Here is an 18,860-nt window from a genome sequence, read left to right on the forward strand (position 1 = left end):
AACAATGTGAATTCTAACGCTCCGTTCACAGAATGTTCTGGAATATTATTACACCGCGGGATCCGCTGACGTTACCCCTTTTATTACAGCTAATAGGCGCCAGCAGCGGTGGGAAACACTTTCCAACACACCTCGAGATGTACCGATACCAGTGGTGCCGGAGGTGGTGTCAGTGGTAAGCTGCAGCGTGTTACATGGGTTCCACATTTGCAGCAGCAAACCTCGAGATACCAGTGGTGGTAGTAGTGGTGCAGCATGTTACATGGGTTCCTCTTCTGTAGCAGCACACCTCGAGATGTATAGATACCAGTGGGGACGGTGGTGGTGGCAGTGGTGCGGATTGTTACATGGGTTCCTCTTTGGTAGCACACCTCGAGATGTACGGATAACTATTGTTTTGTTTTCCAGCATATTAGAAAGAGCATGACCATGCAGAGGGTGTGAACTGGGCTGAATACGAGGCTTGGTGGACCCCACGGTTTGGGGTAGTCCTCTAGGACTTAGTCCTCTTTCTGTTCGAGACCTTCTTCCATAGCCTCATCCAGGGGTGGAGAGTACGTGGTGGTGGTGGCGGCGTTCTCAGATTCCTCTGGAGGAGATCCTCTCTCATGAGGTTTCTGAGAAAGAGAAATGAAAAAGGATTAGGAAGAAGTGACTGGAATAAAGGACATTAGAAAAGACGAAGAAGTGACTGGAATAAAAGGACATTAGAAAAGACGAAGAAGTGACTGGAATAAAGGACATTAGAAAAGACGAAGAAGTGACTGGAATAAAGGACATTAGAAAAGACGAAGAAGTGACTGGAATAAAGGACATTAGAAAAGACGAAGAAGTGACTGGAATAAAAGGACATTAGAAAAGACGAAGAAGTGACTGGAATAGAGGACCTTAGAAAAGACAAAGAAGTGACTGGAATAAAGGACCTTAGAAAAGACGAAGAAGTGACTGGAATAAAGGACCTTAGAAAAGACGAAGAAGTGACTGGAATAAAGGACCTTAGAAAAGACGAAGAAGTGACTGGAATAAAGGACCTTAGAAAAGACGAAGAAGTGACTGGAATAAAAGGACCTTAGAAAAGACAAAGAAGTGACTGGAATAAAGGACATTAGAAAAGACAAAGAAGTGACTGGAATAAAGGACATTAGAAAAGACGAAGAAGTGACTGGAATAAAAGACATTAGAAAAGACTGTCTCTGGACTCACCACCATCTCCTCCTCTTCCTCAATCAGGATAATGGGGAGATCCATTTCGGTTTCTTCCTCCGGCTCCTGCTTCTGCTTTCCCTTCTGATCTTCCAGTATCTGTCGCTTTAATGACTTTTCCTGAGCAAGGCGTTTAGCGATGAGATCTTGACCTGATGCTTCTGCTGTCTGGTAGAAACAAAAGTAATCAATATCTGTGTGAGAGGAGAACCTTCATGGTACAGAATATGTTGATATAACGTGAGCCCCATTACCTCTTCCACCATATCTTCATCCATTCTTGACTCTGCTTCTAAGATGGCCATGATAGCATGCGGTACGTGAGCCAGCTGGAGAAGGAATACGAAGCGGTCAGTCATATCTGGCCTCTATAGTCCACCTCTATGTGCCAGACTCTTAGATGGAGGCTACTGACCTGATTTGGTGTGAAAGCCCGGACATGAGCTAGAAGGGGGTCTCGAAGATCAGGACATGTCTGGAGGACGGACAGCAGCTGAGGAGGTGGAAGCTGTAGCAGGACACTGAACGACTGAGGTTTGGTCCTTTGGCAACATTTAATAAAACCTTCCCAGACCTTGGGGTACTTCCAGACCTGGAGGAAGAGCACAGCACAATATAAAAACATGGAGCCCTGCCCACATACCTGCAGGTTAGGATTTGCCAAGATGTGGTCCACCAACATTTGTGACTTGCAGGTACATTTTTGTCTTTGAATTTATTAGGGGACACGGGGTCAGAAGATAATCAGAGAGCTTATATGGGTTATCCTGCCACCTACAGGAGAACGGGATGCTGGCAGAGTAAAACCCTACCCACTCACATCATTCTTCAAGCAATATTAAAGCCAAAACCAAAAATGTGATATTACAGCTCATTAATCCTTCGGTGTGGTGGCTGCATTCCTTTTTTTGTTTAGGCTTTTTCCACCTTTATTTCACCTGGTGACCCTGCCAGTAGCACAGGAATTGAGTCTTAAGACCATGGGACATCCCCAAATAATAATTTGAGGACTGAGCAATAAAATAGCCCAAAACACTAACAACCCACAGAAAGAAGGATCAGTGGACATGCACAGAGAGAGGACAGCAGAAGCACCTTACTGATGAAATGGGGAATCAGCCACCTGGAGAAAGCCGTTTGGAAAATATGAAGAGAAGATCAGGAGGCGGCCATGTGACTTGTGAGAAAACCAATGCTATAAAAGGTCCAAGAACCTCGACATCTCAGAGAACGGGCTCAGGTAGAGGGGGAAAACCCTGCAGTAATTAAGGCAAACTACCCCGCCGGGTGATAGAAGAGGGAGGATTCCTGTAGAGGGGGCACCCTGTGAGAAGAGGGAGGATTCCCGTAGAGGGGACACCCTGTGAGAAGAGGGAGGATTCCCGTAGAGGGGGCACCCCTGTGAGAAGAGGGAGGATTCCCGTAGAGGGGGCACCCTGTGAGAAGAGGGAGGATTCCCGTAGAGGGGGCACCCTGTGAGAAGAGGGAGGATTCCCGTAGAGGGGACACCCTGTGAGAAGAGGGAGGATTCCCGTAGAGGGGACACCCTGTGAGAAAACAGAAGAGTAGTCTGGTTCCCAAGCGAAGAAGTGGAAGGCCACAATCCTGATGGTCCTAGCACCACAGCACCACCCAGAAGGGGAATGGGAAATTGTTTGACAGGCAGGACATGGGGAGGAAGAATGATAGAGAGGAGGAGATGAGTATTGACCTTCCAGGATACTATGGCAGTCAGGGACAATGGAGAGAAGACAGCTCTGTTCCTATAGAGGACCTTTTAAAGTGGATCTGAAGGCTCTCTACTGTCATGCATTCTATGCAGTAATGTAGGAAAAGCTTCAATAATATGCAGCGTTCCCCACAACCCCCCCATTACTTACCCAATAGCAATCCAGCGGCGTGCAACTTCTTTGAAAGAGAGACACAAGGAGTGTGAGAACCAAGGTGTCAGGAAGAGGACATACAAGGCCAAGCCAAGACCCACGGGATACCAAGGGATGGGCGTTGCAGGATGAGGAACAGGAGGAGCAAGCCATGGTTTAGAGGTTCCTCGTGGTCATGAGTTAGGGTTCCCGAACGTCACCCTAGATGAGGAACAGGAGGAACAAGCCATGGTTTAGAGGTTCCTCGTGGTCATGAGTTAGGGTTCCCGAACGTCACCCTAGATGAGGAACAGGAGGAACAAGCCATGGTTTAGAGGTTCCTCGTGGTCATGAGTTAGGGTTCCCGAACGTCTCCCTAGATGAGGAACTAGGGTGACGTTCGGGAACCCTAACTCATGACCACGAGGAACCTCTAAACCATGGCTTGTTCCTCCTGTTCCTCATCTAGGGTGACGTTCGGGAACCCTAACTCATGACCACGAGGAACCTCTAAACCATGGCTTGTTCCTCCTGTTCCTCATCCTGCATCGCCCATCCCTTGGAATCCCGTGGGTCTTGGCTTGGCCTTGTATGTCCTCTTCCTGACACCTTGGTTCTCACACTCCTTGTGTCTCTCTTTCAAAGAATTGCACGCCGCTGGATTGCTATTGGGTAAGTAATGGGGGGGTTGTGGGGAACGCTGCATATTATTGAAGCATATCCGACTTCTGGGCATATTTTTTTATATACATACACGATACAAAATATAAAACTTTCACTGTTTTACAGTAGAAATAATAATTATATATTGTGTAAAACAATAACTTATTTTCCGCGCTGTGATGTATATTTTGGTGAAAAAATAAAATATAAACAATGTATAAAACCTGAAGCTGCTGCTCACTAGGTAAAATACCAGAAAAAACTAAAAGCATAAATAGACAGCGCTAACAGGTGACAAAATGTAAATGAATTATAAATATATATAAATGTGCTACAATAATTAATTGGTGCCCTAAAACATTGATGCTCTAAAAAATTGATTGGTACAACCAAAAAGTGTATTTATAAACAATACATATATGATAAATACTAAAGTGCTAAGATTAAGTGTCCATAATATAACCATTAAAGTGCAAAGTGATTTGTTAAGGTGCAGTCCAAAAAATGCTTCTTCAACAGAAGACTAAAGTGCCAAACAGGTGCTCGAATCCATAAAAGTGCCCAAGTGCTCTTCAGGAAAAAGGCCCCCAATGGGGATGCACTCACCAGATTTTGGGTAAAAATGAGCCTTGAACATGTATAATGTTCCTTGATCGGATCACAGGATCAATGCAGCTACCCTAGCATATGAGATATCCCTCAAACGGATGGATGGATGACATGCACCTCATAGGCTGGCTCCTAAATAATTCGTCTCCTCTCTCTCTCCCATGTGTGTTTCAAATATAAAGAGAGAAGCCGTACATAGTGAAGCCCGTAATATTTATTTAAAACAGAATGGTAAGAATAATACTCACAAAGTATCTTTAAAAAATCGGCAATGAACAGCATTAAACAGCCTAGCACAGTCAATCCTCCAATTTCCGTGTCGCTGCCGGCGTGCGTTCCACGGTGGTTAACAGGAAATGACGCTGCAAAAGCTCCGCTGCCCGGAAGTGCGTCGACGCGTTTCGCCCGCCTTAATGGGCGTTATCAAAGACATCAAAGACTTTAATGGTTATATTATGGACACTTAATCTTAGCACTTTAGTATTTATCATATATGTATTGTTTATAAATACACTTTTTGGTTGTACCAATCAATTTTTTAGAGCATCAATGTTTTAGGGCACCAATTAATTATTGTAGCACATTTATATATATTTATAATTCATTTACATTTTGTCACCTGTTAGCGCTGTCTATTTATGCTTTTAATAATTATATATTACAGTAGCAATATTTGCTGTTTTTTTTACTATAAAGGGCTATTTTTTTTTAACCCCATCATGACAGGTGATAAAGCATGCTGCTACTAAATGTCTTCTGCTTCCCATACATGTATTGGATTTTTGGACAAAAATATTTGCATCTATATTTGTTCAAAAATGATTTGTATATTCGTTGAATGGACGAGTGTTTGAAAATTCCACTTGCTTTTAACAATAAATTTTAAAATGAATAAAACTTCTGAGCAAAAACCACACCCACTACATGAAGATTCGTGTGATGGAGAAGTTTTCTATTCTGCTCCTTCAAATTTTCCTGTCACTGTGGTTGACAATGAACACCGAATGGACCCCACTAATGGTTAGAAAAATCAAATGAATGTTTTTAAAAATTTTCTAAAAAAGTGTAGTTTGTGTATGGCCAGCATAAGTGAGAGCGGGGGCAGGGATCTTGTATCAAACTACCTGCCTATTAATAAGAGTCTATCATGGATATTATATACCAATCCGGTGTGAAAATTTGCAAAACCGTGTTTTAGGTCTTTTAAAAATATTGATCTCTGATTTGTACCACATTTAAACCTCTAATAATACATATATCTGTCTCAGAGTGAATTAAATATCCGACTATATAGCCGGATATTTATATTTACCACTGCATATAGATATTCAAGAATATTAACTAAATTATACATTTTTTTTTTTTTTTTTTTAAGCTTTTATCCGATTAGTCAATTAATCGAAACAATAATCGGCCAACTAATCGATTATGAACATAATCGTTAGTTGCAGCCCTAGTTTAGAGGTTCCTCATGGTCACGAGTTAGGGTTCCCGAACATCTCCCTAGATGAGGAACAGGAGGAACAAGCCATGGTTTAGAGGTTCCTCGTGGTCATGAGTTAGGGTTCCCGAACATCACCCTAGATGAGGAACAAGCCATGGTTTAGAGGTTCCTCGTGGTCATGAGTTAGGGTTCCCAAACGTCTCCCTAGATGAGGAACAGGAGGAACAAGCCATGGTTTAGAGGTTCCTCGTGGTCATGAGTTAGGGTTCCCGAACATCACCCTAGAGGAGGAACAGGAGGAGAAAGCCATGGTTTAGAGGTTCCTCATGGTCACGAGTTAGGGTTCCCGAACGTCTCCCTAGATGAGGAACAGGAGGAGAAAGCCATGGTTTAGAGGTTCCTCGTGGTCATGAGTTAGGGTTCCCGAACATCACCCTAGATGAGGAACAGGAGGAACAAGCCATGGTTTAGAGGTTCCTCATGGTCACGAGTTAGGGTTCCCGAACATCACCCTAGATGAGGAACAGGAGGAACAAGCCCTAGTTTAGAGGTTCCTCGTGGTCATGAGTTAGGGTTCCCGAACATCACCCTAGATGAGGAACAGGAGGAACAAGCCATGGTTTAGAGGTTCCTCATGGTCACGAGTTAGGGTTCCCAAACGTCTCCCTAGATGAGGAACAGGAGGAACAAGCCATGGTTTAGAGGTTCCTCGTGGTCATGAGTTAGGGTTCCCGAACATCACCCTAGATGAGGAACAAGCCATGGTTTAGAGGTTCCTCGTGGTCATGAGTTAGGGTTCCCGAACGTCTCCCTAGATGAGGAACAGGAGGAACAATCCATGGTTTAGAGGTTCCTCGTGGTCATGAGTTAGGGTTCCCGAACGTCACCCTAGATGAGGAACAGGAGGAACAAGCCATGGTTTAGAGGTTCCTCGTGGTCATGAGTTAGGGTTCCCGAATATCACCCTAGATGAGGAACAGGAGGAACAAGCCCTAGTTTAGAGGTTCCTCGTGGTCATGAGTTAGGGTTCCCGAACGTCTCCCTAGATGAGGAACAGGAGGAGAAAGCCATGGTTTAGAGGTTCCTCGTGGTCATGAGTTAGGGTTCCCGAACATCACCCTAGATGAGGAACAGGAGGAACAAGCCATGGTTTAGAGGTTCCTCATGGTCACGAGTTAGGGTTCCCGAACATCACCCTAGATGAGGAACAGGAGGAACAAGCCCTAGTTTAGAGGTTCCTCGTGGTCATGAGTTAGGGTTCCCGAACATCACCCTAGATGAGGAACAGGAGGAACAAGCCATGGTTTAGAGGTTCCTCATGGTCACGAGTTAGGGTTCCCAAACGTCTCCCTAGATGAGGAACAGGAGGAACAAGCCATGGTTTAGAGGTTCCTCGTGGTCATGAGTTAGGGTTCCCGAACATCACCCTAGATGAGGAACAAGCCATGGTTTAGAGGTTCCTCATGGTCACGAGTTAGGGTTCGCGAACATCACCCTAGATGAGGAACAAGCCCTAGTTTAGAGGTTCCTCGTGGTCATGAGTTAGGGTTCCCGAACATCACCCTAGATGAGGAACAGGAGGAGAAAGCCACGGTTTAGAGGTTCCTCATGGTCACGAGTTAGGGTTCGCGAACATCACCCTAGATGAGGAACAAGCCCTAGTTTAGAGGTTCCTCGTGGTCATGAGTTAGGGTTCCCGAACATCACCCTAGATGAGGAACAGGAGGAGAAAGCCATGGTTTAGAGGTTCCTCATGGTCATGAGTTAGGGTTCCCGAACGTCTCCCTAGATGAGAACCCCCTCACACAGAGTATGGGGAAGCATTTGCATGGCCCAAGGAGAGAGGGGCACCAACCCTGAAGGCGCCTAATTGGTGACTATCAGTAAGTTAAAGACACTGGGAGGTGATTGGGGAAAATCTGTAGGGCAGTCCTAGAACTGAAGATGTTTGGGGATAGTGGGAGGCCAGTTCCGGGAAACCTACAGACTGCATATGGTGAAGGAAACCAACACACAGGGGAACACCCAGAAACCGGGGCAGTGGAAGCTTTACAGAAAAGGACAGGTCTCATGTGATACAGAGATGAAACAAATCCTTCTACATAAGTTGTACCTATTTATCTGCAGCCGTCTGTCACCAACATTCAATTAAAGTGCAGAATTTACACAAACTCTCAGTTCTGAAAAGCAGGAGGCGGAGAGCTGAAGTTACATCAGTGAGGAGAGCTTTTGGAGCTGATTGGAGGGAAGGGCTAGACCTAGTTCTAACCTAGTGTGACGTATGAGAATCACAACCTGGGATGATGGGGAACCCCCACCCATGGCGATGGGGAACCCCCACCCGTGAATAAACACAGCAGACAGGAACAAATCGGAGGCTGTCAATCACAGGCTGTGTCACCATTTCTTTCTTGGTGTCAGAAACACTTGTCAGAAGTGACTCATGCAGATAGAGGAGGGGGGGCAGGAGGGATAAAGAGTAAAGGGGGGGGGGGGCAGAAGGGGTAAACTCCTGCAGATAGAGAAAGGAGGCAGCAGACAGAAATGACACTTAGAGCTCTGGACTGAGACAAGCGCACACTACAGAGGGATCGGCTTTGTTCAGATTTCATGTCTGAGATTTACAACCACTTTAACCTACCAGAGTGAGGTGAAAGTCCCGTGAGGGAGAAATCAGAATATGAACGTGGGACAGAAATAAAGTAATTGGCTGGTGGGGCGCTGACCTCTGGAGAGTTTAAATGCCATTTGTTCCCTCGTAGGAGGCGGTCCAGGAACCCCAGTATGTAAATGTCCTGGGACAGTAACATAACGGGGATGTCGCTGGTGCATGCGCTCTAAAGGGGTGGCATACCCATGCTGTCCCTTCAGAGCCCCATGCTGCGGTCTGCGACTCCTGCGCGCATGCGTGGGAGTGACGTCCTTGCAGCGCGGCCAATTAGATGGCCGGAGCATGCAAACCCTGGTAGACCAGGTGAAGACTGAAACCCTCTCAGAGGTGAGCACTGGAGGGCTTTGTTCTAAGGTATCTGATAATGTGCTAGTACGCGATGCACCCCACACATTGTGCCTTTACCTTGCAGGCTTTTACAAAATAAATTGGTGCGGTTGACTGCCACTTTAACAAAGCTTCCTGGGCCATTAAAGCGGCAATTCCCCCCCAACAGGTTCATTGAGAGCTCGTGTTTCCTGCACAGTAAGTCCTCAGTCACATGGACGTGGTCAGGCAGCTGAAGCGCATTTCCAACTCGCTTACCCTCATTAAAAACGAGGAATGGCGGCACTCATTGACGCAGACAGAGAAATGAGGGCATGATGCATTCAGCAAGCGATACCTCCTGGCACTGCACCCCCAAGGAGATGACTGGGGCCATACTACAACCAGCATACAACCGGGTGCAATGGGCGCAGCTACGGCACAGTGAGGAGAGATTTCAGTATATCGCCTCCCGATTGCCGGCTGACTTTGTCCATCGCAGATTGTGAGTCAGCAGCCAGGCCCATGTGAAAGAGGCTGGAAAAGGATCTGGAAATATAAACTGTAAGAGCCCCCATGTGAGACATTGACCCTGTTTCCCCCATTAGAGGGTCCCGGTCCCCCGTTGTAAAAGACTAGAGCTTCAGCCTCTGCAATCAAAATGTGGAGGCACATCGGCAGAACCAGCCAAAAATCACTAGAAAGCCAACCTGCTTGTAGATGAGACGAGTCAGGATGTTCATGATGAAGCCACCAAGCCGAGGATACATGCCGAGCGCCTGGATGACGGTCCTCATGAGCAGCATGGGCAGAGGCGTGGTGTCCATCAGTTGCTGAAGAACAACAGCCAAGACTTCGGAGGTGTACACCGAGCGAACAGCAAAACAGAGATTGGTGGCTGCAAGGAAGACAGAGGGGCCAGTCAGGGGGGGGGGGGGAAGAGGGCAGAGACGCCAGTCAGGGGGGGGGGGGGGGGAAGAGGGCAGAGACGCCAGTCAGGGGGGGGGGGAAGAGGGCAGAGACGCCAGTCAGGGGGGGGGGGGAAGAGGGCAGAGACGCCAGTCAGGGGGGGGGGGGGAAGAGGGCAGAGACGCCAGTCAGGGGGGGAAGAGGGCAGAGACGCCAGTCAGGGGGGGGGGGGAAGAGGGCAGAGACGCCAGTCAGGGGGGGGGGGGGAAGAGGGCAGAGACGCCAGTCAGGGGGGGGGGGGGAAGAGGGCAGAGACGCCAGTCAGGGGGGGGGGGGGGGGGAAGAGGGCAGAGACGCCAGTCAGGGGGGGGGGGGGAAGAGGGCAGAGACGCCAGTCAGGGGGCAGAGACGCCAGTCAGGGGGCAGAGACGCCAGTCAGGGGGCAGAGACGCCAGTCAGGGGGCAGAGACGCCAGTCAGCGGGCAGAGACGCCAGTCAGCGGGCAGAGACGCCAGTCAGCGGGGAGAGGACAGTCAGCGGGGAGAGGACAGTCAGCGGGGAGAGGACAGTCAGCGGGGAGAGGACAGAGAGGACAGTCAGCTGGAAAGAAGGAGGACAAGGCAAAGAATTCCATAGCTTACCCTTAATGACCGACTTCATGTCACATTTACTGGAGTCAATGTTATGGAGAGCCACAAGCAGATCTCCGGGGGTGAGAGGAGACATGGAGGACGTCACATCACCTGAAAGAAAATTACACATATTGATTGATTCATACTGAGCCAGTACCATCCACACAGAGGCACGGGGCCACTGCCATCCACACAGAGGCATGGGGCCACTGCCATCCACACAGAGGCATGGGGCCACTGCCATCCACACAGAGGCACGGGGCCACTGCCATCCACACAGAGGCACGGGGCCACTGCCATCCACACAGAGGCACGGGGCCACTGCCATCCACACAGAGGCACGGGGCCACTGCCATCCACACAGAGGCACGGGGCCACTGCCATCCACACAGAGGCACGGGGCCACAGCCATCCACACAGAGGCACGGGGCCACAGCCATCCACACAGAGGCACGGGGCCACAGCCATCCACACAGAGGCACGGGGCCACTGCCATCCACACAGAGGCACGGGGCCAGCACCTTCTATATGGAGGCTGACAGGGAACCAGTACCTAATTTGGAGGCTCACACACAGGGCTAGTACCAAATATATGAATGATACCACGGTAAGTCTGACACCAAGCCAATCAGAACTATGGGAGAGGTCCGATAGCGGCCCACCACAGGCTCTAGGAGAGGTCCGATAGCGGCCCACCACAGGCTCTAGGAGAGGTCCGATAGCGGCCCACCACAGGCTCTAGGAGAGGTCCGATAGCGGCCCACCACAGGCTCTAGGAGAGGTCCGATAGCGGCCCACCACAGGCTCTAGGAGAGGTAAGGCTGTCCTGAATATATGATCACTGTATATAACCAGAATGGACTACATTGTCGGGCTTATTTGGGGAGGTTAAATTTAATAAGAAGAAAATTAAATGTTGTATTTTATTTTACATAGAAATGTGAAGCAGTGGCGTCCATTTTGTTAAAGGTTGTTAAAAGTTCAAAACTCCTTTTAGGAAAGGTGTCTATTCAACAGGTTTACCCCAAACATGCTGTGTTGACCTAAGGTAATAAATAGTCTGTTGACTTTCCTTAGATATAAGTCTAAGACGCTATACCAAGGTATCTTATCTGTATATCAAGAGAGGCTTCAGTAAACATTTGTAACCTTGCTAGGCTCTAGAAGTTCTGTGATTGTAAGCTCTTTGTCAATATAAGGTGCAAAGTTTATTTGAAGATATTATTAATGATTATTAATTCTGACAACATAAGGGCTGACATGACTACATGAAGCATGACGAGAATGGACTACACAAAGGCTGGTACTGGAACATTACTGATTTCACAATCTTACCATGCTGGGTTCCCAGGAGCCGGTTGAACACTTCCTTCACTACTATTGGGTTCAGTTTGATGAGTTTGGGCAAAGCCTGGACTACCTCTTTCTAGGGGAAGAAGTAATGGTGAGACGGACACTCTGCAATCACACAATGATATCATAATAAAGTACTAAATCCTACCTCTGCAGAAATAAAGGATTGGGCCGCACAGAGGATTGCCGGTTCCGCATGGCAGCACTGGGGGTATCGCTTTAACCACCAGGGGGACCCAACGCTCACACACACACCCTACCAGGGGGACCCGACGCCCTCACGCGCCCCTACCAGGGGGACCCGACGCCCTCACGCACCCCTACCAGGGGGACCCGACGCCCTCACGCGCCCCTACCAGGGGGACCCGACGCCCTCACGCGCCCCTACCAGGGGGACCCGACGCCCTCACGCGCCCCTACCAGGGGGACCCGACGCCCTCACGCACCCCTACCAGGGGGACCCGACGCCCTCACGCACCCCTACCAGGGGGACCCGACGCCCTCACGCACCCCTACCAGGGGGACCCGACGCCCTCACGCACCCCTACCAGGGGCACCCGACGCCCTCACGCACCCCTACCAGGGGGACCCGACGCCCTCACGCACCCCTACCAGGGGGACCCGACGCCCTCACGCACCCCTACCAGGGGGACCCGACGCCCTCACGCACCCCTACCAGGGGGACCCGACGCCCTCACGCACCCCTACCAGGGGGACCCGACGCCCTCACGCACCCCTACCAGGGGGACCCGACGCCCTCACGCACCCCTACCAGGGGGACCCGACGCCCTCACGCACCCCTACCAGGGGGACCCGACGCCCTCACAACACCCTACCAGGGGGACCCGACGCCCTCACAACACCCTACCAGGGGGACCCGACGCCCTCACAACACCCTACCAGAGGGACCCGACGACCTCACAACACCCTACCAGAGGGACCCGACGACCTCACAACACCCTACCAGAGGGACCCGACGCCCTCACAACACCCTACCAGAGGGACCCGACGCCCTCACAACACCCTACCAGAGGGACCCGACGCCCTCACAACACCCTACCAGAGGGACCCGACGCCCTCACACCCACACCCTACCAGAGGGACCCGACGCCCTCACACCCACACCCTACCAGAGGGACCCGACGCCCTCACACCCACACCCTACCAGAGGGACCCGACGCCCTCACACCCACACCCTACCAGGGGGACCCGACGCCCTCACACACACACCCTACCAGGGGGACCCGACGCCCTCACACACACACCCTACCAGGGGGACCCGACGCCCTCACACACACACCCTACCAGGGGGACCCGACGCCCTCACACACACACCCTACCAGGGGGACCCAACGCCCTCACACACACACCCTACCAGGGGGACCCGACGCCCTCACACACACACCCTACCAGGGGGACCCGACGCCCTCACACCCACACCCTACCAGGGGGACCCGACGCCCTCACACACACACCCTACCAGGGGGACCCGACGCCCTCACACACACACCCTACCAGGGGGACCCGACGCCCTCACACACACACCCTACCAGGGGGACCCGACGCCCTCACACACACACCCTACCAGGGGGACCCAACGCCCTCACACACACACCCTACCAGGGGGACCCGACGCCCTCACACACACACCCTACCAGGGGGACCCGACGCCCTCACACACACACCCTACCAGGGGGACCCGACGCCCTCACACACACACCCTACCAGGGGGACCCGACGCCCTCACACACACACCCTACCAGGGGGACCCGACGCCCTCACACACACACCCTACCAGGGGGACCCAACGCCCTCACACACACACCCTACCAGGGGGACCCGACGCCCTCACACACACACCCTACCAGGGGGACCCGACGCCCTCACACACACACCCTACCAGGGGGACTGAACACACTCATATCAGTGTCTGCTGGTTTTGTACATTCTAGAGAGGCCGATAAAGCCACAAACTGATGAGAAGAGCCAAGAAGGGGGCAGCATTGCAGATACACAGCCTTACCTTATCCAGACCGTTCAGTACTGGGATCAGGAACCGGACATCCGGGAGACGCTTCTGATAGAGTTCACGCACGCGTTTCACTAGTTCAGGAGATGGCGGTACTAGTGTAAGAGAAAAAAATAAAAAAGTGAGCACATTCACTCACGTGACATGAATACAATGGGCGAGGAATGGACGGTAAAGCTGGCCATACACCGATGGAAATGTGAAGAGTGTGGGTTTCCCTGCTAAAAAGAAGCTGATCGATTAACCACGTGGGGGGAGGCACTCGCCGGTTCCACATCACTTTTAAGTCCAGAACCCTCCGATACAAAATTCAAACTGGCTCAGGGCAGATATCGCATCCATGAGATCATTATTCTACGCAACACACCTGCAAGAGGCAAACTAGTTTCACTTCTGTCAGACACCTTGGAAAACTTTCCATCGATCCGTGGCTAGAGCCAATCAGAATTCCTCCATTCACCTCATTATGTGTATGGCCAGCTTTGAGGATCCTCCATAACCCAAGGCCCATCCAATGGAGGACAGGCAGCGCTGAGATACTCCAGAGGTTCCGGGAATCACCTTTATCTGTCAGGATGTGCAGGCAGCGGGTGACCAGAGTCTCCGCCCCTTTGGGGCAGTTCTCCACCAATAGAAGCAGCTCAGGGGAATTCATTCCCATGCCCCGAATCTGCAAACAGACAAAGAGGATTGGACATCAATTCCTTCATACTCAACTTCATCCAAGATATTCCTCCACCAAGCCCCTCCCCTCGACCAGCATTTAAAGAGACCCCGTCACCAAGAGGACAAATGACAGGTGAAATCAGAGAAAAGAGAAGAAGTATTGTTACATACATTGCAAAAGTATTCGGCCCCCTTGAACTGTGCGACCTTTTGCCACATTTCAGGCTTCAAACATAAAGATATAAAACTGTAATTTTTTGTGAAGAATCAACAAGTGGGAGACAATCATGAAGTGGAACGAAATTTATTGGATATTTCAAACTTTGTTAACAAATAAAAAATTGAGCATGCAAAATTATTCAGCCCCCTTAAGTTAATACTTTGTAGCGCCACCTTTTGCTGCGATTACAGCTGTAAGTCGCTTGGGGTATGTCTCTATCAGTTTTGCACATCGAGAGACTGAAATTTTTGCCCATTCCTCCTTGCAAAACAGCTCGAGCTCAGTGAGGTTGGATGGAGAGCGTTTGTGAACAGCAGTTTTCAGTTCTTTCCACAGATTCTCGATTGGATTCAGGTCTGGACTTTGACTTGGCCATTCTAACACCTGGATATGTTTATTTGTGAACCATTCCATTGTAGATTTTGCTTTATGTTTTGGATCATTGTCTTGTTGGAAGACAAATCTCCGTCCCAGTCTCAGGTCTTTTGCAGACTCCATCAGGTTTTCTTCCAGAATGGTCCTGTATTTGGCTCCATCCATCTTCCCATCAATTTTAACCATCTTCCCTGTCCCTGCTGAAGAAAAGCAGGCCCAAACCATGATGCTGCCACCACCATGTTTCACAGTGGGGATGGTGTGTTCAGGGTGATGAGCTGTGTTGCTTTTATGCCAAACATAACGTTTTGCATTGTTGCCAAAAAGTTTGATTTTGCTTTCATCTGAGCAGAGCTCCTTCTTCCACATGTTTGGTGTCTCCCAGGTGGCTTGTGGCAAACTTTAAACGACACTTTTTATGGATATCTTTAAGAAATGTCTTTCTTCTTGCCACTCTTCCATAAAGGGCAGATTTGTGCAGTATACGACTGATTGTTGTCCTATGGACAGAGTCTCCCACCTCAGCTGTAGATCTCTGCAGTTCATCCAGAGTGATCATGGGCCTCTTGGCTGCATCTCTGATCAGTCTTCTCCTTGTATGAGCTGAAAGTTTAGAGGGACGGCCAGGTCTTCCTAGATTTGCAGTGGTCTGATACTCCTTCCATTTCAATATTATCGCTTGCACAGTGCTCCTTGGGATGTTTAAAGCTTGGGAAATCTTTTTGTATCCAAATCCGGCTTTAAACTTCTCCACAACAGTATCTCGGACCTGCCTGGTGTGTTCCTTGTTCTTCATGATGCTCTCTGCACTAAAACGGACCTCTGAGACTATCACAGTGCAGGTGCATTTATACGGAGACTTGATTACACACAGGTGGATTCTATTTATCATCATTAGTCATTTAGGTCAACATTGGATCATTCAGAGATCCTCACTGAACTTCTGGAGAGAGTTTGCTGCACTGAAAGTAAAGGGGCTGAATAATTTTGCACGCACAATTTTTCAGTTTATTTGTTAACAAAGTTTGAAATATCCAATAATTTCGTTCCACTTCATGATTGTGTCCCACTTGTTGTTGATTCTTCACAAAAAATTACAGTTTTATATCTTTATGTTTGAAGCCTGAAATGTGGCAAAAGGTCGCAGAGTTCAAGGGGGCTGAATACTTTCGCAATGCACTGTAGTTACATAGTAGGGGAGGTTGAATAAAGACAATAGTCCATCCAGTTCCCCCTGTGTAGGTGTGTGTGGGCGGAGTTTCCCCTGTGTAGGTGTGTGTGGGCGGAGTTCCCCCTGTGTAGGTGTGTGTGGGCAGAGTTCCCCCTGTGTAGGTGTGTGTGGGCGGAGTTCCCCCTGTGTAGGTGTGTGTGGGCAGAGTTCCCCCTGTGTAGGTGTGTGTGGGCAGAGTTCCCCCTGTGTAGGTGTGTGTGGGCAGAGTTCCCCCTGTGTAGGTGTGTGTGGGCAGAGTTCCCCCTGTGTAGGTGTGTGTGGGCAGAGTTCCCCCTGTGTAGGTGTGTGTGGGCAGAGTTCCCCCTGTGTAGGTGTGTGTGGGCAGAGTTCCCCCTGTGTAGGTGTGTGTGGGCAGAGTTCCCCCTGTGTAGGTGTGTGTGGGCAGAGTTCCCCCTGTGTAGGTGTGTGTGGGCAGAGTTCCCCCTGTGTAGGTGTGTGTGGGCAGAGTTCCCCCTGTGTAGGTGTGTGTGGGCGGAGTTCCCCCTGTGTAGGTGTGTGTGGGCGGAGTTCCCCCTGTGTAGGTGTGTGTGGGCGGAGTTCCCCCTGTGTAGGTGTGTGTGGGCGGAGTTCCCCCTGTGTAGGTGTGTGTGGGCGGAGTTCCCCCCTGTGTAGGTGTGTGTGGGCGGAGTTCCCCCCTGTGTAGGTGTGTGTGGGCGGAGTTCCCCCCTGTGTAGGTGTGTGTGGGCGGAGTTCCCCCTGTGTAGGTGTGTGTGGGCAGAGTTCCCCCTGTGTAGGTGTGTGTGGGCGGAGTTCCCCCTGTGTAGGTGTGTGTGGGCGGAGTTCCCCCTGTGTAGGTGTGTGTGGGCGGAGTTCCCCCTGTGTAGGTGTGTGTGGGCAGAGTTCCCCCTGTGTAGGTGTGTGTGGGCAGAGTTCCCCCTGTGTAGGTGTGTGTGGGCGGAGTTCCCCCTGTGTAGGTGTGTGTGGGCGGAGTTCCCCCTGTGTAGGTGTGTGTGGGCGGAGTTCCCCCTGTGTAGGTGTGTGTGGGCGGAGTTCCCCCTGTGTAGATGTGTGTGGGCGGAGTTCCCCCTGTGTAGGTGTGTGTGGGCGGAGTTCCCCCTGTGTAGGTGTGTGTGGGCGGAGTTCCCCCTGTGTAGGTGTGTGTGGCTGTAATCATCTCACATAGCCCTGAATGTTCTGATCCTTGAGATGTACGTCTAAGAGTCTCCCATACTTCCCACAGAAACCACCTCTTGTGGTAGGGAATTCCACAATCTTGTAGCTCTAACAGTAAAGAAGCCCCTGTGTTGCCCGAGGTAAAAGTGTAAATGCTTACTTGTACTTTGATGACTTTGTGACTCTCAGAAAAGTTGACTACTTCAGGAAGAGTCATTTCCCTACCCCCACCCTCCCTCCTTACACATCATAGCCCCCCCCCCCCCTCCTCAGGGTGTCTACTTGCTTTCTGTGCAGGCCCAGCTCCTATGTCCCTCCCCTTTCTAAGATTTTATGTAGAAGCCATTGGGAGAAGAGACAATTGAGTGGCAGCTCTGTCTGCTAAGACTGATGACATCACATCCAAGATGGCGGTGGCCAGCATTAGTCTGAGGACTTCTAGCTGTCTACACAACAGAGGCTTTTACAGGGTTCAATTCAATCGATTCACATATTAAATCTTAGGAGAAGATTGTTAATAGCAGGGTCCCTAATCCTGATTGGAGGTCCCTTGTCTTACCGGAGTTTCGATGACCCTCAGCACGGTCCTCTTGATGTCGGCGGTGGCCTCGGTGTAGACGGAGGCCAGTTCATGGATGAGTTTGTGATTGTGGGGGAGCAGAGCCAGATAGAGATATAAACAGTGCTTAACAGTGTCCTCTGTCCAGGGGGCCGCCACCTCTGAGAGAAGAAGAACCGGTCAGGAATGGGACCACCAGAACATTCTACAGGACTGAACTACACAGACAACAAAGTACCCCACCTGTGTCCTTATCTGCCCCAAACAGCACTGAGGGGGGGTTGGGGTGAGCCAGGAGCTGCAGGTAATTCAGGGCAAACTTCTCTATATACTGATGAAGAGCCTCCTTCTCATACATCCTCTTTATAAGGTTCAGAGCCTGCTGACGGACCTGAGAAGACCGAGGACAGACAGTGAGTACTACAAGAGGCTGCGGAAACTGACCGGGGCACTTAGGGTCACCTACCTTATCCTTCTCATGGGAGCTGAGATCCAGAAGAAGATGGAGGTACTGGAACTGCCGAGCCGGGCGAGTCAGAATGAGATCCCGCAACGTAGACATCCCCAGGTAAGTACGGCCCTGTGTGGTGACAAACCGAGACTCACTACCATGACAGGTCACATGATATATCGCTACCTACCCTCTATACTGAGACCGAGCCAATCATCACCTACCCTCTATACTGAGACCGAGCCAATCACCACCTACCCTCTATACTGAGACCGAGCCAATCATCACCTACCCTCCATACTGAGACCGAGCCAATCACCACCTACCCTCCATACTGAGACCGAGCCAATCACCACCTACCCTCCATACTGAGACCGAGCCAATCACCACCTACCCTCCATACTGAGACCGAGCCAATCACCACCTACCCTCTATACTGAGACCGAGCCAATCATCACCTACCCTCCATACTGAGACCGAGCCAATCATCACCTACCCTCCATACCGAGACCGAGCCAATCACCACCTACCCTCTATACTGAGACCGAGCCAATCACCACCTAC

At 50.3% G+C, this 18,860-nt stretch overlaps 1 protein-coding gene across 1 annotated transcript in view; it reads right to left on the reverse strand.

The window, feature by feature from the left end:
- Nucleotides 1-226: 226 nt before the first annotated feature.
- The window catches only part of LOC309543498 (symplekin-like), a 61,537-nt gene continuing 42,903 nt past the window's right edge, over nt 227-18,860 (reverse strand). The window contains exons 11-23 of the mRNA XM_082275975.1: nt 18,312-18,425; nt 18,089-18,236; nt 17,846-18,006; nt 14,243-14,351; nt 13,676-13,776; nt 11,635-11,725; nt 10,309-10,410; nt 9,469-9,656; nt 1,619-1,795; nt 1,458-1,532; nt 1,204-1,371; nt 372-617; nt 227-289 (exon numbers count right to left, since the gene is read on the reverse strand). Coding sequence (XP_082132101.1) covers nt 501-617; nt 1,204-1,371; nt 1,458-1,532; nt 1,619-1,795; nt 9,469-9,656; nt 10,309-10,410; nt 11,635-11,725; nt 13,676-13,776; nt 14,243-14,351; nt 17,846-18,006; nt 18,089-18,236; nt 18,312-18,425 — 1,551 coding nt within the window. The 3' untranslated portion in view covers nt 227-289; nt 372-500. The remainder of the gene's footprint in view (nt 290-371; nt 618-1,203; nt 1,372-1,457; nt 1,533-1,618; nt 1,796-9,468; nt 9,657-10,308; nt 10,411-11,634; nt 11,726-13,675; nt 13,777-14,242; nt 14,352-17,845; nt 18,007-18,088; nt 18,237-18,311; nt 18,426-18,860) is intronic.

The sequence above is a fragment of the Pelophylax lessonae genome (genome assembly GCF_965119305.1).
Source record: "Pelophylax lessonae genome assembly, contig: HAP1_SCAFFOLD_113, whole genome shotgun sequence".
NCBI lineage: Eukaryota > Metazoa > Chordata > Amphibia > Anura > Ranidae > Pelophylax > Pelophylax lessonae.